This window comes from Adelges cooleyi, unplaced genomic scaffold, assembly GCF_023614345.1.
Source record: "Adelges cooleyi isolate 19-005CV unplaced genomic scaffold, UGA_ACOO_1.1 ACOO_flye_CR_arks_rails_tigmint_CR_PRNA_446, whole genome shotgun sequence".
NCBI lineage: Eukaryota > Metazoa > Arthropoda > Insecta > Hemiptera > Adelgidae > Adelges > Adelges cooleyi.
The window spans coordinates 1,142,343-1,169,915 of record NW_026096129.1 but is presented as its reverse complement, the minus strand read 5'-3'; the positions used below and the strand labels follow the sequence as shown (position 1 = coordinate 1,169,915).

At 28.8% G+C, this 27,573-nt stretch overlaps 1 protein-coding gene, 1 long non-coding RNA gene and 1 pseudogene across 3 annotated transcripts; 2 read left to right on the top strand and 1 right to left on the bottom strand.

Moving 5' to 3' along the window:
• Positions 1–3,631: 3,631 nt before the first annotated feature.
• Positions 3,632–12,626, bottom strand: LOC126842066 (uncharacterized). 2 transcript variants are annotated; one of them, XR_007686264.1, is made up of 6 exons: positions 12,433–12,626; positions 9,034–9,097; positions 7,344–7,579; positions 6,642–6,746; positions 5,203–5,454; positions 3,632–4,952 (listed from the first exon to the last, which is right to left on the bottom strand). It is a non-coding gene; the product is annotated as an uncharacterized LOC126842066 (long non-coding RNA). The 2 variants fall into 2 exon arrangements; XR_007686263.1 differs by lacking the exon at positions 12,433–12,626 and having other exon boundaries at positions 3,633–4,952; positions 9,034–9,252.
• On the top strand, positions 11,814–15,826 carry LOC126842065 (uncharacterized). The gene is made up of 4 exons (XM_050578924.1): positions 11,814–12,019; positions 13,906–14,065; positions 15,337–15,566; positions 15,651–15,826. Exons 1-3 carry the CDS (start codon positions 11,927–11,929, stop codon positions 15,543–15,545), a joined length of 462 nt encoding a protein of 153 aa, XP_050434881.1. The 5' UTR covers positions 11,814–11,926; the 3' UTR covers positions 15,546–15,566; positions 15,651–15,826.
• A 9,086-nt stretch (positions 15,827–24,912) lies between these two features.
• LOC126842132 (uncharacterized) lies at positions 24,913–27,362 on the top strand (annotated as a pseudogene).
• Positions 27,363–27,573: the final 211 nt, after the last annotated feature.

The window sequence follows — 27,573 nt, the reverse complement described above, 5'->3', positions numbered from 1 at the left end:
AAAAAATGCATAGTTATAATTTGTTTCACTAAGTAGTCTTCTATCAATTTTTTAGCACTTTAAATACAAGTGACACTGGTGTCCAATGTTTATTTAACATTTTGTTGTTAACGTTTATGTTTCAACTTTATATTCTATTCTATTTTATTTTATTTGTTGTCGTCGTTTGATAATTAAATTACTACCAGTGATTAGGGTGACTCGGGACGAACTTTTGGTTTATTTCACGTATAAAGTGTAAAATAATCACTTACTAATATTTTTCCTAATATACTTAGCTCCAGCCTAAAATAAATTCTAGATCTGCTGTTGTTTCAGATATCTTTTAAACGTATTTTATAAATTAGTCATTCTTGTTTTGTGAACATTTTCTACTAAACTTATGGTAAAATAAAATAAAAACTTATTATAAATTTAAAAAAGTACACATTTTTTTAAACATTTTTACAATTAATAAAATATATGTATGATTTTTTTTTAAGCGTTTCGACTTTCAAACCATCAAGGCTATTTGCTTCAAAACCAATTTATGCTAATCCTATCTATCATAAACTATAATTTAAAATTCTATTTCATCTCGATTGTGTCTTTCCTAACTATAAACTTGGTCTAGCCATCTCTGCTTTGATATTTGTATACTAACTTATATTGAAACTTTTTATGAAATTAATATCATAATAATAATAATGTAACTCAGAGAGTAACTACAGTTGACACAGTAAACGGCAATCGTACAAGCAATACTAATAACATATTAATACAAACTGTAGTATGATCATATTACCATATGGATATGATTGCAACATTGCCTATACAAAACTCCTTGAGACTTTTATTATTAACATTTTTATCATCGGTTTAGTAAGGAGAACAGTGAAATAGTATAATTATATAATAACGAATTCAATTTTTTTTTTGGGGGTTTATTGAAGTATATTTATTCAAAAATTTTAAAAAATTGTTCTTATTTTATTTTAAAAAACTGAATGCATTTTTGAAAACCTAAAATGTGAAACTTTAAACGCGTTTTTTAAAAACTACCTATGTTTTCAAAGACAGACCACTTTATTTTAAAAGCCACTCGGCGGGTTTAAATGAAATTCATACAGTATAATATTCTTGGCATGAAAAACTAGTGCTTAATCAAAGGATTGTTTTTTTGGTCAATATTTTTATTTTTTATAAACAATAAATAAGCGCTATTTTTCTTAAAATCCAAACACAAACTTTCAGAGGCCGCCATTTAACTTAATTTAAGGAGGAAAGAAGTTTCGAGATAAGCTCGCTAGCTAAAGTATTAGACTAATCATTTTTTAACCAACGATGGAGGTAGGTATAGACTATAGGTAACGCGGTAAAAGAAAAAAAAATACAGCTGGAAAACCTGCAAAATGGCTGCCACAATGGCTAACCGTACAGCGGACATACCCTCTGTGGCTACAATTGACCATTGTGGTTACCGCGATTCGCGACCACTTTTCAGTTTGCGGTCACCTCCAACAGCTACAGCCGCGGTGATCATCAGCTGATATCATTTGTATTGAATATTAACGTTGATAACGATAAATTAAATTATTTATCGTTTTTTTTCGAATAAAATTAAAAATGTTTGATTTCTCACTTGTTAGCGTTTAAGGTTTTGTCATTTTTAGTCACCATTTTCGTTCAGTAGTAGGTAACTATATTCAATTGCTTATATGTTGTATACAATATCATACACTTGGGCCTTGTCGTCACGACACAATACGCACACAATTTGGACTTACCCTGACCCCTGTGACTTGAGACACACAATGTTATTGAAGGTATTCATTGACCGGCGACTCCCAATTCTTACCAAGTATCAACTATGCCACAGCCACAGCGGACATAACCCACACTTGGATTATACCTAACTAACGAGTAACTTGATTATCAATCGAAATAGGGACCATATTAATTTTAACCAAATTGGATCAGTGAATACATTCATATCTGGGTGTTGAGTTTTGAGAATCAGAGTTGTCCTTGTGGCTGTATTCAGGCTGGAAATGTAAAAGCAAATGTAACGATTGTAGATAATTATACACAAAAAAAACTATATAAACCCGAAGACACCACACGTATAATCAACGTACATCTTTTGTAGATTTATTGTGTACGTATACACGTTTACGATATACTAAAAATATTCAAATAATAATCGTTTATAGTAGGAGAATATTACGTTGATGAGTTACGTTTATATTTACACTTAAAATATCCGTAGAAAATACATATATTTTCAGTAGATATTATATACCGTCTACATACAAGCTAGGTAAATTTATGGTGACCCGACATCCTTTTTTAATTTGATTATTAATTTATATTTTATTGCTATCACCATCGTTGAGAGTAAAGGCGGTATCATATCACAGAGAAACGGTTCAAACGGTAAATGTAGTTTTAAATTTATGAATCTCAAAAATATAGATTTTGACTTTTAATTTTAACATAATAAAAGTAATATTGTAAAATTAAAAATACAATTAAAATTTCATATTCCTCATGAAGGAAACATGTTATTTTTTTAAGATTTAAATGTTATGTTATTATATTATAAAATTGCAAATGTTATTAAAGTTCAATTTGTAGGAAACGAAACTTTATTAATATATATTAATTTGTGTTTATAGTTTAATTTTTACACTAAGTAGTTTTACCACAGAATAAATGAAATTTATCATTAAAAATGAATTTAAATATTTATACTTTTCAATAATCATACATTAGAAATTATAATGTTTCTCTTATGTTCAATGTATTAAATATCAAAGTATTTTCATCATAAAGACGCCTTGTAAGTTGACATTATAATGAGCTTATAATTTCACATAATTCGTTTTTATAGTTGATAATAAAAATAGAAACAATAGAGTAATCAGAAAGAAAAAACAATTTATATAGATGGTTTGTAGATGGCCTATGGGCAAAATGGGTAGAATAGTATACACTTATGTTATATAGGCATATAGTGATATTATCGGCATACATTAATATTTTTAATCGTTGTTATTTGAAATTAATACTTAGTGTCTTTTAAAATACTCGTTTGATAAAAATAAATAAATACATTTGTATTGATCAAGTAGGGAAACAGAAAAAACGCTTAAAATAAAAATGTCTTATTTCTAAATTTGTTATCTCTATTAATTTTTTAGAACAAATTGTTATGCTACAAACGAATATTTAACAGTTTTAATTTTTTTTTCAAACATATTTTATATATAATACAACTATTGTTATACTGTATACTGGTCATGATAAATTTTTTCAATCATGTTTGATTCAATTATTGCCATGGTTACATTTTTCAGTAATGACTAATTTATTCATACTTAAAAGTCAAAATATGATGTACTCACGATTAATTTTTTATTTGTTATTGTATGATAAAGTCAATCATGATTAAAAAGTTAATTTTTAACTTAAATAAAAAATGCCTATCTCGGAATGTATATATATAAAATATATTAATATATAATATTATATAAAACAGTTTTTTGTAAATCTTTTTGTTAAATTTTCCATGACGAATTATGTTTTTTTGTTCTCTTAGAAATAAAGGGAAAAATTTGTCATTGAAATTACAGGAAATGACCAGTGGAAAATTGATGGTTATCACAAAATTAACTATACTTAAACTTGTCTTTTTTCATTACTTTAGTTTCAAAAAAAATCGTTGTACATTTTTGGTGATTTCCTTATAGCAACAACAACCAATTGTCACAATAAAAATTATAAATTAGCATGAACACCAAATATAAATAGTAAGCTGATATAATAATGTAATACAGTGTAGCTCGATTGTTATAGGTTGCCTCTCATATAATATACCTATTATTTTTTTTAAACTATTTACTATTTACATAACTTAAAGTAATAATTAAGACAATAAGACACATCATTACCATACAAAATTTAAACCCAATCAATAAATATAATTAAAAAAAAAAATTAACATTGTATTCATATGTAATAATACTAAAATTTAAATACATTTTGATATAATAAGAATGAAAATAGTAACTGTTCATACAGACATTCACAATATTAATTGCCACATATTAGTAGGCAACTGGCAATTTGACTATAAATTAGGTATATGACCTTATATGACTATTCCAAAAACAAAGTAAAAAATATATAAAAAAGTCCGAGTGATTAAATAATCTGAGTTGAGCAAAATCTTTAAGCACAATGTCTAAGGTCTTTTATTTGCATGCAAGCGAACGCTTGCATGTTTCGCAAGTTTTCCTTTTTTAGAAGGTCTTTTTGTACAATACACATTTGAATGGCTTCTCACCAGTGTGCACGCATTTATGTAGTTTAAGGTTACTTTAATGGGAAAAAGTATTTTTGAAACATCACGTTTATAAGGCTATTCGCCGGTGTGTATACGTTTGTGAGCTATAAGATGACGTTTAATAGAAAAACTATTTTAACAAACATCACATTTGTAGGGCTTTTCACCGGTGTGCAGACGTTTGTGTTGTGTAAGATTAGAGGTTTGAGAAAAAGTCTTTTTGCAAACATCACATTGGTAGGGCTTTTCACCAGTGTGTGCGCGTTCATGTTGTGTAAGGTGAGCTTTTCGAGAAAAAGTATTTTTGCAAACATCACATTTGTAGGACTTTTCAATGGTGTGTTTGCGTTCATGTTTTGAAAATTGAGCGTTTTGAGAAATTTTTTTTTTGCCCGTATTACATTTGAATGGCTTCTCTCCAATGTACACGCGTTCATGTAGTGTATGATTGCAAAATTTTGATTTAGATTTTCGAGGAATGGTTTTGTTTGTTGAACTTTGGTGGACTTCTGTTATATGTAATGTTATTTGCTTTTTAGTAAAGTACGAAATTTGACACAAATGACAATGAAACGATCGCCGTTTTTTTGATTTCATACCGATTTTCTTCGAAACCATTTTATTGCTAAAAATTAAAAATTGTTATAAAATAGACCATGTTTAAGTAGAATTTCGTCAACCCAGGTAAAATAGAACATTTTAGGTGTTAAATATTTAATTCTCTGTAAAATAAATTTAAACATTTACCTAAACAAAATCAGTTGTGAAATTAACTTCCACGAAAAAATTAAAAAACTTAAAAAATATATTTTATGAAGTCAAGTGGCATGTTCCATTTCACCCTGGTTGGCGCTTGTGAAGCAAATATACCATACCATAGTGTATTTCTAACGACATGTTTTTTAGTAGGTTTCTGGATTCTGTGCGATTTATTAATATGATGGGCCACATTTCTTTTAGAAGTAAACAATTCTTGGCAAAGGTCGCAAATAAATGTCCGAATTTTATCCAAATCGTAGTTCGATATTTGAGTATCCAAAAAGTCTTTTTTTTCAACTTCTATCACAGACTCGAAATAATTTCATTCCACTATATCTGCTTCTATTTTCACAATCGTTCCTCTTATACTAAAAACAAAAGTAGTATATTGTTTTTATGATAATGACACATTGACACGGTACTATTAAAGTGTAGATTAAATCAGAGAGGACACGAGGTAATAAAACATGTTCGCATGGAGGCTACCATGTTATTTATCGTAAAATTATATCAATACAAAACATATGTATAAAAGAAATAACTACTGTCCACTATATTGATTAACTAACTAATGAGATTGTGGACATCACGTTTTTTTCATATAGGCATAAAAACAGTGTTAAACTTTGAGAGTCCGGTCCCTGGTACTATCACCTATTTATTGCACCCATACATTTTTTGAACTGTAGTAATAACCATGAGGACTTGGACGAATTTTGGTCTTTCTGTTATTTTGCAAATGACAATGACAAAACTTTATCAACTTCTCATCGAACTTAAAAACCTACAATGATTTATTATTATATCACATATAAAGACACGAAAAAAAAAATAGAATTTAAAAAATTAAGGCCTTAGCCCGGTATGAAACTTAGCTTTTTGGTATTTGTTTTAAGACTTCATAAAAAATTCATTAAATTTTACTGAACATTAATATTACATTTTCTAGTGAAAATCCTCAGCTTAAGTTATATATAATTTTTGTTTGCTTCTCATTGCATTTGTAATGCTTAAAAATCTTAGTATCATAAAAATATTGGGTTTTTTTTTATCAATATATAAAATTTACTATCTCCATACATATAAATACAATATGTTAAATTGTTATTTACTAGTACTAGACGTGACGGATCGATTAATAGGGTAGTTTCACCTAACCTTAAAAAACATGTATTGAACGTTTAAATGGGAACTCGAGTATTTCATTGAAACAGATAAAAAGAAATGTTATGCAGTTATTACGATAAAACATAAAATTGTAAATAAAACACAAATGAAGAATTATTACTTATTATTAGTTTAATCTCATCCATACATGAATTATTTTTTTCAATACTTTTTTTTTTATCCTAATGTGTGACATTGTTATTTGTAAAATAAAATAAAAACCAAAATTTATCTAGTTCTCTCCAGTTAAAATAAAAAATTAAACTTAAGAGAAAAAAAGGTAATACAGTGGGGTCAGGGCATAGTGGGGATGGAGAGGTCACAGGTCTACAAGAATTATTACAACTGAAAGTGATAAAATCACTTTTAAATTAAAGAATGATATTACTTATAAGTATTGCCGTCAAATGTTTCTTGAATTCCGTTCTCTGTTGTTGAGGAAACGTTATACGATTCTCTGACCTGGTGGTAATAATCTCCCGGTTTGTTAACACTGAAAAACCAAACATATTTAAAAATGCATATTATTAACTTAAAACTGTGTTCATTTATATTAATAGGTTTTCCGTTTAAAATAAACATAAAAGTGTGATAGTCAATTTACTAGACGTTATTATGTTGAAATTTGCATTTTTTGTTTCAATGTTTAAGTTTTCAAAAATAGTTTCATACTATTTAATACTATTAAATAATGACTAAACCTTAAAAGTGTTGTATTTAAAATTAGAAAATGTTTGTAGAAAAACAATGTGTATTGCTTTAATACTTACGTTGTACATTAAAAAAACAATCGCATTATTAAAGCAGCTATAGAACACCTAATAATATTTGCAATTACCCTTTTAATTTTTAATGTTAGTTCTCAACTTAAATTCTTATAAACAAAATGTATTTTTATAATAAAATATATAATAAGTAAATTGTTTGATAGGCAGTATTAATTAGGTATAGCACTACAGGAAAAAAGTAAAAAAAACCAACCGCTTTTTCAAAAGAAGCTACGGAATACCGTAAATTAGCTTTATCACATTATTATTTCTTAATTTTTAGAAAAAAAAATGTATTTCTTATATTTAAAATTACACATTACTTGTATGTATTGCTGTCAATTATCGTTGAGATTCAGTCTGAGTATTTACATCAATTTCTGCCTTTTCATTGAAAGTCAATTTTGTTTGTTCTTCATCGGCTTTGGTACGGTTCATTTTAAGCTGTTCATATACTTCTTCTACTTTGACCATGGTTTTGTTGCAATAGTCTGTTACGATAGATATTAGTTCTGGACTCGCTTCACACTTCATAAACTATAATTTTCCAATTTTAGAACTGTAAATAAACAGACATTAAACATACAATTTAATTTACAATATTAAAAAGTATAAAAAAGCAAAAACACGTTGAATACGAGAGATTGTAATTAAATTATTATAATGCGGATCTGGAACAACAATAACTAAATATTGACATAATGTCAAATGAAACCAAAAATAACAAGGTACAATGAATAATTAGAATTTACACAAATAATAATATATGTCATTTGATTAGCAATCTTGTCCCACTATTTAAATGTCACAACTCATATTTTACAAGTTGAACAATATGACATTTTTTATAGATTACATTTTGTTCATTAAAAGCTAGTGAACTACACATTTTCATTTTAGCTGTTAATGTTTCGGCCGTGATGGAATCCCGATTTAAAAAATACAAAATTAAGCAAAAGAAATTGACTTGATTGGTAAAAATGTATAAAGACAAATCCATATTAAAGCTCAAAATTAACAAAATAATGACTAATTGGTCCCATACCGTGTTTCGTTACAAAGAAATTTGTCCCTATGACTGTGACAGTAGTAGTTGTCTTATGCTACAAGCCTATATTAATTTACGTGTATTAATAATTTTAACTGTTCAGATTAATCCATAAACTGCATATTACTTAAGAGTTTAATTATATAGTGAAAAACGATAAAATCAATAGCCCCCTTAAGACGCAAGTGATTTCGGACGCTCCTGGACAGGATGCACCTGGAGCGCGTTCTTTAAAGCGTTCTAGGCGTGTGACACTCCATAACCGTGTGTCTTATAACACACACGCCAATCGTGAGACCTTTACCTTTCCTGTTTCACATTTGTTCCAAGCGCGTCCGTGTAATGGTCAAAACTCTGCGTATTTGCACGCGATTGAAATGGCACTTGGCGTGTGTGTATTTCACTCAGTTTTAGTGCGACTTGTAATGATCAAAGTGCGCCGTTGTAAAGTTCGTTAGTACTTTGAAGTTTGATAAAAACTTTTTTAACTATGTTTGAATAAAAAAAAAAAATTTGTCATTGCGTCTATGGGTATATTATGTTTAAAATCATTAAATAAAAAAAAAACGCTCAAACCTGGAAATTAAATAGGGACAAATCCAGTGATATCATATTATTACATGAACTCCGCCAAAATGATCCAATTTTAAAAATTATCTCCGAATGGACGGTGAAGATTTTGACTACTTGTTGAAAATAGTGGGCCCTATTATACAAAAACGGGACACTGTAATGCGAGTCTATAGTGAAAGATGTAAGCACTTACTGCAGGCGTGTGTCGTCTAAAGGTTCGATAAAGTTTTAGAATACGCGATATTATAAATACGTACAGGTTTTATCACGTTCAAAGTCGGCTCACACATGTTTCTTTAAACGCATAGTTTTATCGCGCGTCCAGTCCAAGAGCGTCCGAAATCACTTACGTCTAAAGGGGGCTAATGATGATAATATTACTCGGTACTTACACAGCAATAAAGAGGCCTGGCTGGTCAGGGTTTAGCTAACAAGACACTTGACAACAACTTACGGCTACAAAAACACACGTTTAGTTTGATATTTTTTATTTTATTTTATTGTAAACACACATTTAATATTTATTATTTAAATTTTCAATTAAACAGGTACATCTCGAGCAAGACTTTAGTAGACTTCTGTTACAGACAAAGGCAGCAGGACGCTACAGCAACGAGAAATTTGATAATGTACAATAACAGAGATAACAGTGGCGGTAGAGTTGGTCGGCTGGAGGTAGAACGCAGTGTAGGCAAATATTCAAACTCGAGTGATTTGTACAACACACAGTGAAAAGCATAGACCCATAAGAGATGCTATCGTATGATGTATTGTTTTAAATACATAGGTATAGTACAGTAGGTGTAGCACAGTAGTATAGTATTTACTTAAATTCATTAAATTTTATCAATGAATATACTGTTTTACTTTTTATGAAACGTGTAAGTATGTTTTAAAAAACATTTTTTGTTTACAAACTCAAGAGGCTATTTACTGTTGGTAAATTATCATTATAGTATAACATTGACTATTGTCATTCGTTCCTCTTTCAAGCTACACCTAATATGTATTAAATATAAAAAAAATCACAGTGTATAATGATAGTACAAATACTAATAGTCTCAATTATGGATAACTAATTAGGGTTAGTGCATTAAACAAATATAATAATTGTATTGCCATTATAAGCTTTAACCAGAATAGTTAATAGCCGTTTGGCCTTTACAGAGTCATAAGTATTTGTTGTAATAAATTCTTATAATTTTTTTTATGTATACAAAAATAGCAGATGTCCATTTGAAAGATATTTATTTTGAGTTGGCTTCCCTCAATTTTTAAAATTTGTATTGTTTTATTTTACAAAAAGGTTTGATGCGAGCAACGGTTATATAAAAATTAGACCTTTATGAAAGTAGAAACAGAAATTAACAGTCTAAAACACAATTTAAGAATTAAATCAAAACTGACTGCAATGAAATAAACTTTTATTATTCCTACGACTACCTTGAACAAATCTCTTTAAACATGATTATTGATCATAATACAATATTTTTAAGTATGAAATGTTTCTTTTTAAATTTTGTTATCTTGACACTGACTTGAATAACTAATATATAGATTTTCGAGTATAACTTGTATGATAAACAATCATTAATGTCTGGAAATAAAAACTAAGTCAGGCTAAAATTTGTAAACATAATTTATAGAAGAATCATCTATTTTGATACTTAATTTTTTTCTTCAACTACCATAACGCTTACAGGCTTTATTTTTATACAAAAACTTAAAAAATTCATAACATTTACACGGTATTGATCGAGTGATAATTTTTTAATTATTTTCGGTTAACTAGTAATTTCTATATGAAAAATTGTAATACTTGAGTTTTCTTATGATTTCTGCAATAACATTAATAACGAAATTAAAAATGTACTATTACAAAACATTTCTTTGTTTTGAGCTGAATTTGTTTTCGAAATGAAACAATAATTGAATTTGATTGATTTCTAAATCTTTACACTTTCCTTCAGGGGTTTAACCGATTTGGTTTCAACTTAAACATTCGAAGGGCTAAAAAAACATTTTTTACATAATTAGTCATCACTCATCAATCGCCTTTTGTAAGTAATATATAACATATATATATATAAAACCTAATATTAACTGTACCTACTGTATTCTAAAAAACACCCTTTAATAGTTTATATTCGAAATCTAACTTATAACTCCCATTACTGGTTAATGACCTTTGTAATCTTGGTCTTATTAGTTAAATAAATGAAAAGAAAACGAATATTATTAATATAAAGTTATTGTATTTTAAAAACTGAAATTTACTATATAGGGTCAAGTGGGGTAAATGTAAACGAACGGGGCAAATGTAATTGCATTTTTTTTTTTTAGAAAAAACAAACATTGTTTGTATTTTATTCCATATTTTTTATGGTATACTAACATCTTATAGCTACAGATGTTAAAATACGAACACTGTTCTTTCTAAAAAAAAAAATGCGTTTACATTTGCCCCGTTCGTTTACATTTACCGCACTTGACCCTAACTTGGTTGATTAAAAAAAAATTAAACGAAAATGGTAATTATTATTCTTCTTGCAGAAATCGTACCTTAAAGTATGTAGTTTATTGACCCAAATATAAAAAATAAAATATAATACATATCTTTCAACTTAAATTTATGGCTTAAGTTAATGAAATATGGATGCGTTGACGTGTAATGTTTATTTTTGTTAATATAATTGTAACAAATATTTAATTTGAATAATATTCAGTGTTTTTTATTTATTATTTAAAAACCATCTCCCTGAATTGAACTCATCGTCGAAGAAGTACAAAACAAATTTCTTAAAAAACTTGGGTTAAGAATCCAGACTTATAAAAAACGTTTTCTTTATCTCTCTTGTTTGGACAAAGTTTTAGGACCTATAGTTTAAAAATTAAATGATAGTGGGTCTAGTTTAAATTGTATTGTTTCAGCTCTATGAGACTAATGCGCGACGGTTGGAATTGTTATTATACTAGTTAAAATTTTGCAAACGCCTATTTACGATATTGACATTTATACTATATCGTGTGTTTTTATACTGAAGTTGTAAGAAAAAAAAACTAGTCGGTTATTTTTTCGTTTACTTAAGTGTTATTTTTCGCGAAATATCATATTTTTTTAAACAATGCAATCAATTAACACAGTGTAACGTTTATAAACGAATATTTTAGATATGTCTTTTTCATATTCATTGTTAAACGGGATACTCTAAAGGCTAAGAGTTTGTCGTTTCTTCACGTTAAATTTTTAACATCTATACACTTTTAAATACTACCTACTTTAAAATGTTTTACATCGTTATAATGTTATTAACGTGTATGTCAATTGTGGACTGTGTTAAAACATCTGTTTATGAGAGAATGTGTGACAGAGATAAAGTAAGTTCAAATTTTCCTGATACCTTTTTTTTTGAGACTATATTACTAAAACCATGACCAAATAGATAGGCATTATCGGTAGGTTATGGACTTTTCTTATCCTCGCGCATTTGTACACTTCATGACAAATGTCATAATGAGAAATCTAAAAATTTGCACGATAGTATTTTTTCCCCCCAAGTCAGGAGAAGAATTATCCATAAAAACGATTATTGCCGTGTGACCAAAGCGTTTAATTTATCAATTTTTTGTACAACCCGCCATTAGACTTTGCTAGATTATCATTGTGTAACGATAGAAAAAGAAAATGGGTAGTAGGATAGGGTTTAAAATAATATGTCTAAGATGGTGCAATTAAAATATCCTAATTCCTTTCGTCTAATTATATTGTGCTTGTTTAAATGTCCACGTACCTTGTAGTTGTCTGGTCCAGCGACGATTTCTTGGAGTAGCAGCTTTGTAGTTTAATTTATCACTTGGATGGTTTTAAAAGAGACACCTATATCTACTCAGAATCAGTCGTCCTTTTTAGACACTGAATGTAATAATAAAATGTATACACCTTAATTTGAGATTAAACTCAGTACACATGCATGTGTGGTTTACCTTGATTGAATAATCACTTATGTATTAATATTGTAGTTAACGGATATTTAGTTAACGAAGTTATTTTGGTACGTCACTTTGTACCCTTCTGATTGGCTGTCTCGCAGTATAAATATATATATATACAGGGTGATCCAACTAACGTAAGACAATCATTTTCTCTGAAAATATAAATATTTTGAAAACAATTTTTTTCCTAAACTTTTAGGTAGATTTTACTACATTTTTTAATATTTTGAAAATTTTTATCACCAATCCTTATAAGCCAAAATGGGGGATTTTTGTTTTTTTTTAATGGCAAAATATGTTTTTAATTACATAAGTTTGTAGACAAAAAATTAAAAATTATGTTAGCGTTTGAGTTTTGAATTTTCATTTATTTGTTCATTTGTTATGACTTTATAAAGATTTGATTTTTTTTAGTGTATTTCTTAATATTTTCAATCGTTACTACAAAGACGAGTAGTTTTATTACATTGCATACAAATAATTTGACATGTTACCGTACTCTGTACCATAATCAGATAAAATAAATAACCTATAATCTAAGTAATCTGTAGATAAGAACCTTTGTCTATGTCAAAATCTTTTTTAGTGAATTCCTAGTTGTTAGAATGTTATCGCCAATTGGACAATGCGAACATAAATATGAATTTGATGTGCTACCGGTTTTGGACAAACCGAAGAAACATGATTATTATTAAGAGGAAATGTAGTATCTTAACAAAGTCATAACTAATGAACAGTTTAATAAAAATAAAAAAATTTAACGCTAACACATTTTTAAATTTTTTGTCTACAAATTTATGTAATTAAAAACATATGTTGTCATTTAAAAAAACCAAAAATCCCTTTTTTTGGCTTATAAGGATTGGCGATAAAATGTTTTAAAATATTAAAAAATGTAGTAAAATATGTACCTAAGAGTTTAGGGAAAAAAATGTTTTCAAAATATTTATATTTTCAGGGAAAATGAGTGTCTTACGTTAGTTGGATCACCCTGTATATATGTTTTGTTTTATTTTATAAAATTTGCATAATACATGGCTTATAATATGGTGCAGGTATTGTTGTGTGCGTATAATCTTATGGAATATTTCATATCAATGTATTATGTTACATTTAATAATTATGTGCAGACAATCTTATTATCTTATATATAATAACTGTGTGCAAATACATACTGTGTACATATTAATATATGATATTTTAGGTATTAATTGCATATATATTGATATTATTACAATTGTTTAAAGTAAAAAAAAATTTTTTTTTTTTAGGCTATAGTAGATGCTTTTAATAAAGCTCTTGTATATTTTAAAAAAACTGACGTTCAAACAATTACGCTGAATCAATTTTTAAGAATTGTTGGTAACGACGACGACACTAAACGAATTATTTTAAATCACTTTAAAAACTATGATGTACACGGGCTTGCGGGTAAGCATTACATTTAATCGAATCGAAATTTCAATAGTGGGCCGTTATTAGTGTTAGTTTTTTATAACCCATAAAGGTCATTGTCGCTTGCTAATGTTGACTTAGCTTCGATGCGGATCTAAGAAGATTTTTTACCCACGATTTCTATTAAACAGCTGAACCGGTTTCTTTGTATACAGTATAGCAACTCTATAGATCAGAAATCGTACCTGTGAGGTACTTTATTCGGTCAAACATTTTAAAAAGTTCATCCCATCCCTTAGCCCAGTCAAATTAGATAACAAACCGTCAAAGTTTGGAAAACATTTACCGAAAGCTGAATTTTAGTATACATTTAGATTGTACCATACCAATGAGCATACTACAAGTCCTGACGCCCACCCCTTGTGCGTAGCCCCCACCCCTCAAATGGTGTGTTTTTGACCTTCCCACCGTATTCGCTTGTAACTCAATAACCGTTCATTTTACAACTAAACTGTATAGAACTTAAATTAAAGACCGTTAAATTTACTGTAGAAACAATTAATTTTTAATACTTATCTTTTCAGTAGATAAACAGAATAAGCAATAAGCAGAATATTTTGAAGAAAAAAAAAATATTAAAATTTTGTTTTTTGTTTTTTTAGCTAAAACTCTAAGTTGTACATTAAAGTCACATATTATAGAAATTATAGACCAAATAATTTGACATAGGATACCCTATTTATTTTTAATACATGCATTACGTCAATTCTACCATTGTTTATATGTATACCGCGGCCTTAATAATGTACTATTTTTAATATAACCTAGGATTGACATGTAAAAAAAATATAATAAAACAGACTTTTAAAAAAATCGCCGAAAGCTAAATTGAGTACACAATTCATTTTTACTTTACCAATGAACACACTAAAAGTCCTGCAAGTGATGAAAATCTCTTTGGTGTGAAGCATCTGTAGACGGCACAGACATAAAATACCGATACAATTAATTGTAATGACAAACGTGTGCTGAAAAATGTTATTTTTTGTAAAAAATGGATACGGTTAAAGTATCAGACCATCATATAACTATAGTTCACTGTGGGGTGAAGCAATATCATACATAAGAAGTAGCGCAAAAAAATTGTTATGAAAAATGTTATAGATCATTATGGAAGTAAACACTAATAATGCGTGTAGTCTAAGTAGTATTTTTTTTTTTTTTTATAATTTTGGCCCGTATTTTAAATATGTTAAAATAATACAAGACACTATAGTATTCGTATAATGAAATACGTTTTGTTTCAGACGAACTAAACGATTACATGTTTTTCGATTTAGTATATGCAGTTGCTCACGGTCGTGGAGTTTCTCCTGATTCTTTGCCTTCAGAAATGAATAGAAATATGATTAAAAAAAAGAAAAAAAACCCAAAACATGCAGTATGTTTAAAATGTGAAGAAACTCAAGATGAAGTTGAACTATCGGTTGAATCTTCTAGTAACTTAGCCAACTAAATAGTTATAGTAACTATTATTGTAATTGAAACACATTAATATATTGAATATAATAATTGTTCTTATAATGTAAAGTGGCATGCATTATGTGTATTTTTTTTCCAGGGACAGTCTTTTCCTTACCTTAAGAACGAAAACGATATACCATTATCAAAAACGTAATAATACTGATTGTGTACTTAAATGAATTAAACGGATTTGAGCCTAAAAGTGCAGTTGGAAAAAAGTAGAAATTAAACAATAAATAGATTAGCCAAATTTGTCAGGAGGTAGGACTCAATTATGTAATAACATAGTGGGCATGGAAAAAATCGGGAAAACAGTTTTTTTCTTTGTATTGGCTAAAAATAATGTACGATTGATTTTAACAACAATATTTTATCGTCGTACACGATTAATAATTTGTTAAGCAACGGAAATAAACAATAATCATTATTTTAACAATTTTTCTCTCAATAATAATTTCTCTCATTTCTTTAGAATTTTTTTTTTTTTAATTATTGTTTACTGCGACTTTTTAAATGGACAACAGTGATCGAAAGGGATTACATTTACTTTGGTGTCAGACATTTTCAGAAAAAATATATGTCGACTTAATTGTAAGTACGTTTAAAAAATTATTATTATTTGTACGGTATTCACTGAGTACATAGCAGAGAAACTCCTCATTACACCTTTACACCAACAAAAAAGCAAAGATTGAATTATATATTTTGTATAGGAATTTAAGATGAGGAATAACGATTAGTGTCAATCTCTTCGTGATCAACCCTATAGAACACTCCCACGCGCAATAAAGGTATTGCTAATATGACTAAACGTCCCAGTTTTTGTAGGTTCAAGTATGATTTTGAATGGAATAAAAATCCAAACCAGACATTATTGTACAACCTCACCACGTTACCGAAATAGAGTACAGACATCTTAAAAAAGTCTATAATAATTTATTAATTTACCATTAATTGTCTAACAACGATACAACCTATTTGTTTATTAATGATTGACAACAATGCGGCGTGTTTTTGTTTAAAACAATATTATTTTAATTATTCGCGAGTTTAAACTAAGCGTTTGACTAAAAGATGTCCTTGGAGAAAAACGTGGTCGATAATTGCATAGTTCCTGATGACCCTAAGAATACTGAAGGTAGGAATGAATTACATAGATATACTAATACTACCCAAAATCGCATGGTATAGAAAGATTTAAAAAACTAAAGAGAATGGAAACCGGTCTGTTTTTCGGACAGATTGTATTCAGTTTTAAGTAAATAAAACAGTTATTCAAAAATCGACTTCCACAATAATCTGGAAATAGGCCGATAGAACCAAAATATATGTAATATGCTTTACAGAATTAAATTCGATCACTCTGTGAGCATGATTTTATCAGGCTTTTAGGTTAAAATTGGTTTTTTGTTCAATCAAAATAGCTTCAACTCTTAGGAAAAATTGTATACGTAAAAAATATAGTAGCCTAAAGCTTATACAAAAATCCTAAAAAAAATTGATACGGTAGAAATTTATTAAAATCGCTTTTCTTAATAAATATTGCCTATAGAAAACTCCTTAAAAACTACCCACTTTCAATATCTCTTAACAGCCTTAACACTTTTAAATTTAATATAGAATCTTATAATATCCCATGTTGTAATCAGACATCGTCTAAATCTTTAGTACAAAGTTTAAACAGCAGTGGGGATTATTGGAAAGGTGACCATCGGCCTCCCTTAGATTGAGATTTTTATAAGTGATTAATTAAAATATAAACTATATTCAATAAAAAAAAACTGTTTTACTTACAATCAAATTTCATAAATCATTTTTATATCTGATAAATAAACAAATAATATACACGAATAGCTGTTTATTTATGTAATAATATATTTTATGTATTTTTAAACCTTCTAATGTAACATAAATGGTTTGATTTGTAATTTATATAGTAACGATAATATATTTTAATTGATTTTTAAGTGGCTTAAAATGCTTTTTTTGTGAAAATGTGGATTTTCGGATTTTCATCACTATAGTTGATATATAATTATTTGGTCGATAATATATTTTAATTGATTTTGTATTTTTTCGATTAATAATATATATAGTGATTTTGTTAGTTTTGGTAACCCAATTATAAATATTGCGTTTAATAACTATTGATAACTTGCTTAGCAACGGACAAAAACCAAATCGCCAAGGCGATAAATAAACTATAATCATTACTTTAACGTCGACCCAAACGATTATTTTTTCTTAATAAAGTTTACTGATTTCTTTAGAAGTTTTATTTTATTTTGCTTATACAGTGATTTTTCAAATGAATAAAAGCGACGGATTATATTTAAATTTTCACAAACGGCTGCTGTCGAAAAAAATCCATTTGTCGACCAATACTTGTTGAATGTATGTTTATGGTTTATATTATTATTATTATTTTTATTATCATTTATATAGTATTTATTTAGTACCAAACAGGATAATTCAAACATAAGTTTTATACGGCTATCTAATATTCTTTACCGGTTATTATCAAAGTTTCATCAAATACACTTTAATTACTTTAAAATATGTTTGAAGTGAAAATGAGAAATCGAAAATCCTGATTATTTCAGGCACTTAAAAAATCTTAAAATTATTTAATAACATTACAGTATAAAACTGTAAGTAAAATGTTCTGGTGATTGGTAAAAATTATAAAAAAAACCGCATAACTTTGACTATTAATTGATATCGGATTCTTAATTTCGTTTCAACAAAGCCGAAATCCAAAAAGCAATTTATCTTTTTAGTGTTGTGTTTTATTTTTACAATTTTATCGATTATATTTAACTTAAGTACACATCTATATATATATTGTAATATTTAATACTTGTATGATTTGTAAGTGGCTTAAAAAGCTTTTATTTTTGTGAAAATATAGATTTTCGGATTTCCATCACTATGGTTGATATATTAATAATTGGTCGTTATACACGGACTATAATAATGTGCTTAGCGACGGACAAAAGCAAAATCGCCATGTCGATAAACAAACAATAATCATTATCTACGATTTTTACTTTTGCATCAACTCGAGCAATTTTCTTCCTGATGGAACTCAATTATTTCTTTAGCAATTTGTTTCTTATTGTTTGTTTTTTGTGGCTTCTTAAATATAATAGTGATTGAAACTCGAAAGAATTACCGATTGTGTTTTCTGAGATGGAGAATTTTTGAAAACGGTGTGGCGACTGTTGGAAAAGCATTTGTCGACCAATCCAATACAGGTATGATTATATTAATGTTATTTAAACAGTATTTATTATTTAGTATAAATTAGAAAAATATTCAAGCAGCATACAACCTTCTTATATTCTTTTAATATTATTCCATAGTTTCAACAGTAATCTTACAAAAATTAAAAACTTTTCGTAATGTTTTATATATTTTTAAAATTACATTAAATCAAGAACGATTAGCTAAATAACGATTTTTGACGGGTATAAACCCAACACGGCGACAAATTGCAATAGACAGAGACGATCCTAATCTTAACGATCTAATTTTATAAATACTATTTTAAGCACATTATTATGTAAATAAAATACACTTATACGCAGTGAAGTATTAATAATAATTCACCCAAGTATAAAACAGATTTTTCAATAATATTGTAAAAATGTTTTAAATATACTTTGCTCATAAACGGTTTACTGTATTAAAAATAAATGATACCAATTTTTCGATACCAAATAGTTTGATCTGATGATAAAATATATAGAATTCCATATTATATTGTGGGTAGTCTTAGTACAGATTTTCGGATAATTTTTTTTCTGGTATGTTTATTTGAATACCTCCAGCCTATAAGCTAAAGCGTTTCATAGCATGTGTATGAGAAGTTTTCATTTTTTTTTTTAATTATCGAGTTGACTTCTAAATACATTTTTCTCCGACATTAACAGTATCCAAAGTTTGTCGATAATTTAATAAAACAATTTCCTTCTAATTACCTGTTTTATAACGTTGCCAAGTTTGTTCGTCATACATGATTAGTAAGTCGCTTAGTAACGGACAAATCAATTTTTGGTATTGGATCATTTAAAACTACTTGAACTTCTTCGTTAGTCGGTGCGTTTTCCGATGTCTCAATTCTATTGGAAATATAGGGTACTTGGCTGTTTTCCTTGGCTGGTGGTATTCGTCTTCTGTATCACTCAACGAGCTTGATTTATCGCAACTTGCCATCACTTAGATATTAAGACATCAGAATAGGTAAAGTTTGTAAATTACAAAGAATGAAGTTATAAAAAGAATATTTTTAAACAAAAGGTATATTTTATAAAAAAAGATACACAATTTTATACACAAGGTTAAATTTATAAAATAGTTAAACAACAACATATAGTTTTGGAATTCACATTGTATTATTCTATTGTTCACAAGTTGTAGGTACAGCAATATAGGATTGTTTAATTGCACGAACTATTTTATAATGACTTACCCATCGAATTTCTATTGCTTCGGGTATTTTTAATATTGGATCATTTAAAACTACTTGAACTTTATGAAGCAGTTGTTCTCGTTTAGGAGACTGATGAAACAGCTTATAAATTCTTTAAAACATGAAACACACGTTTAATTTTGGCAAATTTGTTGCGCATACTAGTCAGTTTTTTTAGAAACAAATCTACGAACTCCACTTTAATTTCCAGACATATTTGATGCCTCATTTAAACCATAAGCGATAATATTATAGTAGGACAAATTGGGCATAATTAGCACATTGCTTATTGCGCTTACGATTGTTTGAGCTTCGGTATCAGAAAACAAAAAACAATATAAAGAAATCTCTCAATTGGTTGATGATTTTTAACAAAACACACATAGATAATTCAGATTTATTCTTTATATTTGTACTTTCATTGGCCAGTAACTGGCACGACGTTGGCCGTCTTCGCTTTGTTGGACTTGGCTGCTCATCTTTAGAGTCTGAACGTGGTCTTTTCAGTCCTGATGATGAGCACGGCTGCGGGTCGTCCGAGTCTGTCACAATTGGGTGGTCTTCGTTGGTGACAGGCGGGCAAATCGCGCTAAAAGAAAATTGTTTACCGGAAATTTCTTTGTCTACCTTAGCATCTAAGATTTCTGAAGCACAACATAAAAGTTCACTTGCTGTAGCTTTACTGGTGTATGTTGAGCAATTGTTGATGTATTTTACGTATTATGTTGTGTACATTTTTAATAAATGATGTATAAATGCAAAATAAAACCGCACTAAAAGCTAGCAGCACATGGTCAGGTATGTTGAAAGACATTCCGTCCGATGCGCGCTTATTATAAGTAGCTCGATGCCTCTTTTCTTGCCTAACAAAAAACATGCGTTGTCCGGTTATGTTGTATGTTGAAAAACATACAACCGTTGTAAGCACGCAACAAAGCTGAATCTGAAACAAATCTGAATACACCGAAAATGTCTATTATTGAACACTTATTCTGCTATTTAGGGATATTTATTTGTCGATTATTTTTTCATACATAGTTGCATAGTACAAAGTGTTTAGTACATATAGTTTCACTGTTTTCTAAGATTTGTTCGCGTTCGTTCACGGTTAAAGACAAAGTACTTGCTTGTTTTTTCAAGCGTCGTGCAGAGGCATATATTGTTTACTTTACTTGTGTTCGACTCAAATGAAAAATTGGTTTATTTCGGCTGTTCCGTGGACCGTTGTATTGCGGTTACCGGAGGAACTTTGGCTAGTTGGAGTAGAATAAATTCGAAAGTTTCTTTTCGGTTATAAATATTGGGGACGTATTAATGCAATGTTTCTTCCGTAATAGGTAATCTATAGGTTCCTGCTAGTGCTCGGGACGGGATCCTACAAACAGTAATAAAAGTAAAAAATTACTATATATAACGTCGTTTAAAAAGTTCATAATATGTGCAAAATCCTAATTTTTCAGAACCAAAAAAAAAACTGATTTAAAAATTAACAAATCATATTCAAAAAATGAAAAGAACCATCAAATTAGTTTTTATACCCGTGTAATTATTAATATATCCTATAGAATGGAATTCCAACAAATATCCCGGACCTGTCACCACAATCTACTATATAACTATCCCACCAAATCCATACCATATCAACAAATATTACTTTTTTACTTCTCATGTACGCTAAGACACCATACGTGTTAGCTAAACCAGAATGTCATGAAACATAGTATACATTATATAATTATTATTTATCCTAATTCATTAAAAATAAATAAATTTGATTGTGCTAACTAGTGTTATTTTGTAACTAGGTATACATATATTTTTACATTTTATTTCCAATGGTTTATCGTTTATTTTTATCTTAAGTTGGCAATTTTTGACTTAAACTTGAAACTTGTTTCATGTTTGATGTCTCTCGAGCATTTAAGTGTAGAAGGGGGATGTTTGGAATCCCAATACATCTTTTATATGTTCTCAACATTTTACTACTAATGGTTATACTCGTGATTTAAAAGCAGAACTCCTAGGTAACTATACAATTTAAATTTAGCTTCAATGCATAGCCGAGAAAGAAATGTTTTTAGATCTGTAGACCTGTAAGCTCTCCCGGTCCATATGCCATAAATAGTATTTATCCGGCCGAAGGGAAAATAAATATCTCGGTTTTTACTTCTCATTCAGAAAGCAGACGTCACACTGGCACGACGTTGGCCGTCTTCGCTTTGTTGGACTTGGCTGCTCATCATCAGAGTCTGAACGTGGTATTTTCAGACCTGATGACGAGCACGGTTACGGGTCGTCCGAGTCTTTCACAATTGGGTGGTCTTCGTTTGTGACAGGCTGGCGAATTGCGCTAAAAGTATTACAGTATGTATTCCAGACGTTTTCTAAATACTATTTCTCGGATTTTGTTATCTGTCTTTGCAAATTTCTTCCTCGTCGTCGGTCCAGAAGTCTTCATTTATGTGCTTTAAGTGATTAAATAGGTAGCTTGGAAGGTCCCTTTCTAACGGTGCCATTTTAGCTACTATTTTACCAACTTAGTTCTATGATAATATAATTAAAATCCTATTCTTAAAAAATAAGCTCCGAACGCGTGTCGCGTGACTTGGATTTCGATAACTCTAAGAATATTATATAAACATATTGGAAAACATATTTTATCTTTTAAAAAAAATGTACAAGTGTAAGAATCGAAAATGATTAGTCATTTAGTTTATTTAATTGGTATGTGAAGGAGTTGATATAAAAGACGAAAATATTATATTTAAAACACAAGTTACATACTATATAACTTTTATATAGTTTGATCTCTACATTAAAGTTTGTCAAGTATGTAAAAGTAAAAATAATTATTTTTAGAAACAACTAACAATTTAGAATTGTAATTAAGAAACTTTGGAATTTGGTCATGTTTTATATTAAAATATTATGATTATTTATCCTACCCTTATTAATCAGTGATAAACAACAAAAACCTAATACAATAGGAATATTAGTGCTCTTGAAATATTATTTTATATTAATATTAGCAATAATATTGATATATTATGTAGATAGTTGTCTTCATCTTATCTTTTACCCCCTATCTCCCAAGGTTATTAGATAAAAGAGGTTGCTTCAATCCAAAAATTATAAATAAAATGGGAGTGGGGGTCCGTCACCCGTCGTTCAAAATTCCGGTGGCCGTATACGTCTAACGTAGTACAACCATTTTTTAATTATTAAAATAAAGTACTTTTATCGTTTTTAGATATAATATTCATATATATTATTATTTTTCTCTTGATCCTCGTCTTGTGAATATAATATATTTAATAGTATAAAAAATAATTTTATTTAACACCAGACCTAGTTTAAAAACTAATAAAAAAATAACTTTTTACAAAAAAAACATAATTAACTCTAGCTTAAAAATTTGACTAATTAGCTTACTTAAGGTATTTGTCAGAGTATACATTATATAATTATTATTTATCCTAATTCATTAAAAATAAATAAATTTGATTGTGCTAACTAGTGTTATTTTGTAACTAGGTATACATATATTTTTACATTTTATTTCCAATGGTTTATCGTTTATTTTTATCTTAAGTTGGCAATTTTTTTCTTATCGTGTTGTATTTATGGAGTTCTAAGTATCGTAATTTCTTTTACCTCATAAAAGCATACTTAAAATACAATTCATTTTAAACAAGTCAAAAAGTAATTTAATGTGCCGTTACTTGCTAAAACTATATTAACATTATTTTTATGTATACGTTTTTTATGAAAATAAATGATAAAATTAAATAAATTAATAGTATATACTAAAAGACAAAATATTTTTGGACTACAGTATATACTAAATAATTTAGAATAGACAAATTTTAAAATATAATATTTTTTTAGTACAATTAAATAGTAAATGGAACGTATTTTTAATAAATCAATTGTAATTCCATAACTGGAAAATATCACTTAAAACACTATTATTTTAATTTTTATCACTATTTATTACAACTAGTTAAGTAAATAATGATTTTGCTATTTTTTATAATTGTTTATTTTTATATTTTGTTTTCTAGAATATCTTAAACATATTTTAAATACATTTCGAAACATAATTATAATTAGATAACATTGTTAGTCTTTATAAAGTTAAAATTGTATTTAGCAACTTTAAGTGACTAAGAAAATAACTGTTCTCAGTGACTTGACCTTGGGATTATATAAATGGCATCAGACTTAAGGTGTTGGAAAGCTAAACATAAATAGATATTTTGTTTCGGTTTAATGTTACATTTAATTTATGAAAATGTTATATGATATGACACCATAGTTGGTGTTTGATGCATCAGCTTGGAATCCATAATTACCAGTATGTCCAGATGGAGGGTTGTTCATATTAGGCATTTGTACAGGAAGAGGTTGGGGCATGTAAGTTGGTTGATGTTGACTAGGTTGGGTTGGTTAATCTGTACTTACAACAAGATGTCGAATATGTAAATGTGAAATTAACAAATTAAGTTGGCGATAATACTTATTTCTTTAAACTTTTCACGTAGGTAAATTATTTTAATTTACAGAGTAAAATACAACATTCGCTTCTTTAACGGCAACGACATGTATCTTCTATTAAAAAAAAAAATGAGATTTTGGTATCAACGTTTTTATAATCTCTTTGCCGATTTACTCTACTATCAGTTTTTATATTCCCATCGTAGTTTTCAAGGCTATGTTTTAGAGTTTACAACACTTGATCCATTAACATCTATCATTGTCGAACAACAGTTACTCGAGTGGAAATCAAGGGGGTCACAGTGGATATAATTTATAGTAAACAACAACAACAATAATGGGGCCATACCAACAGGTCGTGAAAGAGTGAGTAGATGGGGCGATAGTAATGGCAGCCAACGACCAACCCAACCTAGTCAACATGCCCAAACCTCATCCTGCCTGTACAAATGCCTAATATGAACAACCCTCCATCTGGATATACTGGTAATTATGGATTCCAAACTGATGCATCAAACACCAACTATGGTGTCATATCATATAAAATTTTCATACTCATTTTATTATTCGACTCACAGAAAAAAAACATAGAATCATATTTTTTGGAAATTTTGTCAGCTATATTTTTGAATAAAAGAATATTTTTGATGATAATTGAAAAAAATTGTAAAATCATACTTAAAAAACAAAGTGGCGGACACTTCCGGTCTTCGGAGGAGTGATGAATTGCTTTTGGTCATTCAGGAGATAATAAAGAATATGTCTGCCAAGTTTCAAAACTTTCCGATTTTTTTCCAGATAACACCTGTTTTTGACCCCCATTGACTGGACTATACGGTCTACTGGCTATAGGCATCGGCCTGTCAGTTGAAACTTGAAACTTGTTTCATGTTTGATGTCTCTCGAGCATTTAAGTGTAGAAGGGGGATGTTTGGAATCCCAATACATCTTTTATATGTTCTCAACATTTTACTACTAATGGTTATACTCGTGATTTAAAAGCAGAACTCCTAGGTAACTATACAATTTAAATTTAGCTTCAATGCATAGCCGAGAAAGAAATGTTTTTAGATCTGTAGACCTGTAAGCTCTCCCGGTCCATATGCCATAAATAGTATTTATCCGGCCGAAGGGAAAATAAATATCTCGGTTTTTACTTCTCATTCAGAAAGCAGACGTCACACTGGCACGACGTTGGCCGTCTTCGCTTTGTTGGACTGGGCTGCTCATCATTAGAGTCTGAACGTGGTCTTTTCAGACCTGATGACGAGCACGGTTACGGGTCGTCCGAGTCTATCACAATTGGGTGGTCTTCGTTTGTGACAGGCTGGCGAATTGCGCTAAAAGTATTACAGTATGTATTCCAGACGTTTTCTAAATACTATTTCTCGGATTTGGTTATCTGTCTTTGCAAATTTCTTCTTCGTCGTCGGTCCAGAAGTCTTCATTTATGTGCTTTAAGTGATTAAATAGGTAGCTTGGAAGGTCCCTTTCTAACGGTGCCATTTTAGCTACTATTTTACCAACTTAGTTCTATGATAATATAATTAAAATCCTATTCTTAAAAAATAAGCTCCGAACGCGTGTCGCGTGACTTGGATTTCGATAACTCTAAGAATATTATATAAACATATTGGAAAACATATTTTATCTTTTAAAAAAAATGTACAAGTTTAAGAATCGAAAATGATTAGTCATTTAGTTTATTTAATTGGTATGTGAAGGAGTTGATATAAAAGACGAAAATATTATATTTAAAACACAAGTTACATACATTGATAACTTAATTAAATGGAGACATAATAATTGTTCTATATTAACAGAAGAAAAAAAAACATTTGTGTGTCATGTAAATCAATTAAAAAAACGTTTAATAAAAATAAAAACAGATGGAAAAATAAGCCAATAAAAAGAGTTCATCTAAAAGTAACACCTAACAAAAAGAAAAAATTAAAACTGTTACGTACTCAAAAAAAATATAAAACAGCAAAGTAATAAAAAACTAAAAGCGCGAATTTCAAAAATGAAAATGAAAATTAAAGATTGTCAAGAAAAATTAAATTATCTGAATGAAGATATTGTATTAAAAAAAATCCCGTCTGCTAATCATCAATTACTAGTTCAGGAAATATTATCTGCTTCGAAACGCAAAAATGTAAATGGCAATCGGTACACGGAGGATTGGATAATATTATGTCTTCTGTTACACATTCGATCTCCAGCAGCTTACTCATTTTTACGTTCAAATAAGATAATGTCATTACTAAGTGTTAGGACCATACGAAATTATTTATCAGCCATTAATACATCATGTGGTTTTGATAAAAACTTTTTTGAAATTTTCAAAAAGAAGCTGGAATCAAAAACTTCAATGCAGAAACATGGTATGTTAGTGTTTGATGAGATGGCTATTCGAGAAAATCTTAATACAAAATCTCATTCACTTACTTATGCTGGCCTTATAGATTTTGGCCAAAATGACTTGCAACAACTTAGCAGTGAATTACCTAAGGCAAATAGCTCGGATGACCTAGCTAACCATGGTCTTGTTTTATTATTTTAACCCTTAGCAGATACTTACACGCAGCCAATTGCTGTGTTTGCATCAAGGCGCCCTGTAAAAGGGAATACTTTAGTAAAATTAGTGATAAAAGCTTCACTATTTTTGGAAAAGCGGGCGCTTTAGTACATGGATTTGTCTCCGACAGTGCACTAACGAATCGGAAAATTTGGTCAGAACTCGGAATACCTGGAAACTTGAGAGTAGTCGAAGTTATATCTAACATTTTAATGACTATAATAGAACATTTTTTGCTTTCTCAGATACTAGTCATTTAATTAAAAATGTCCGAAACAGGCTTTTACAACTAACAAGAACTAATAGTCAGTATTTTATAATGTTTTGTGTTTAAAATTGTTCTTAAAATTAAAACTTTTTTAGGTTGATCTTGCACAGGGTCCAATAAAATGGAAACATTTCAAAATTGTTCATGATTATGACAAGTTATTAAACAATACCAAATTAAGCTTATGTCCAAAAATTACTGAC

What these genes read in the sequence shown, in the direction of transcription:
- LOC126842065 (XM_050578924.1), top strand. Translation starts at nt 11,927, where the DNA reads ATGTTTTACATCGTTATAATGTTATTAACGTGTATGTCAATTGTGGAC. An exon ending in GAATGTGTGACAGAGATAAA is followed by an intron (nt 12,020 to 13,905) that starts GTAAGTTCAAAT and finishes TTTTTTTTTTAG; the next exon opens with GCTATAGTAGATGCTTTTAA. An exon ending in TGATGTACACGGGCTTGCGG is followed by an intron (nt 14,066 to 15,336) that starts GTAAGCATTACA and finishes GTTTTGTTTCAG; the next exon opens with ACGAACTAAACGATTACATG.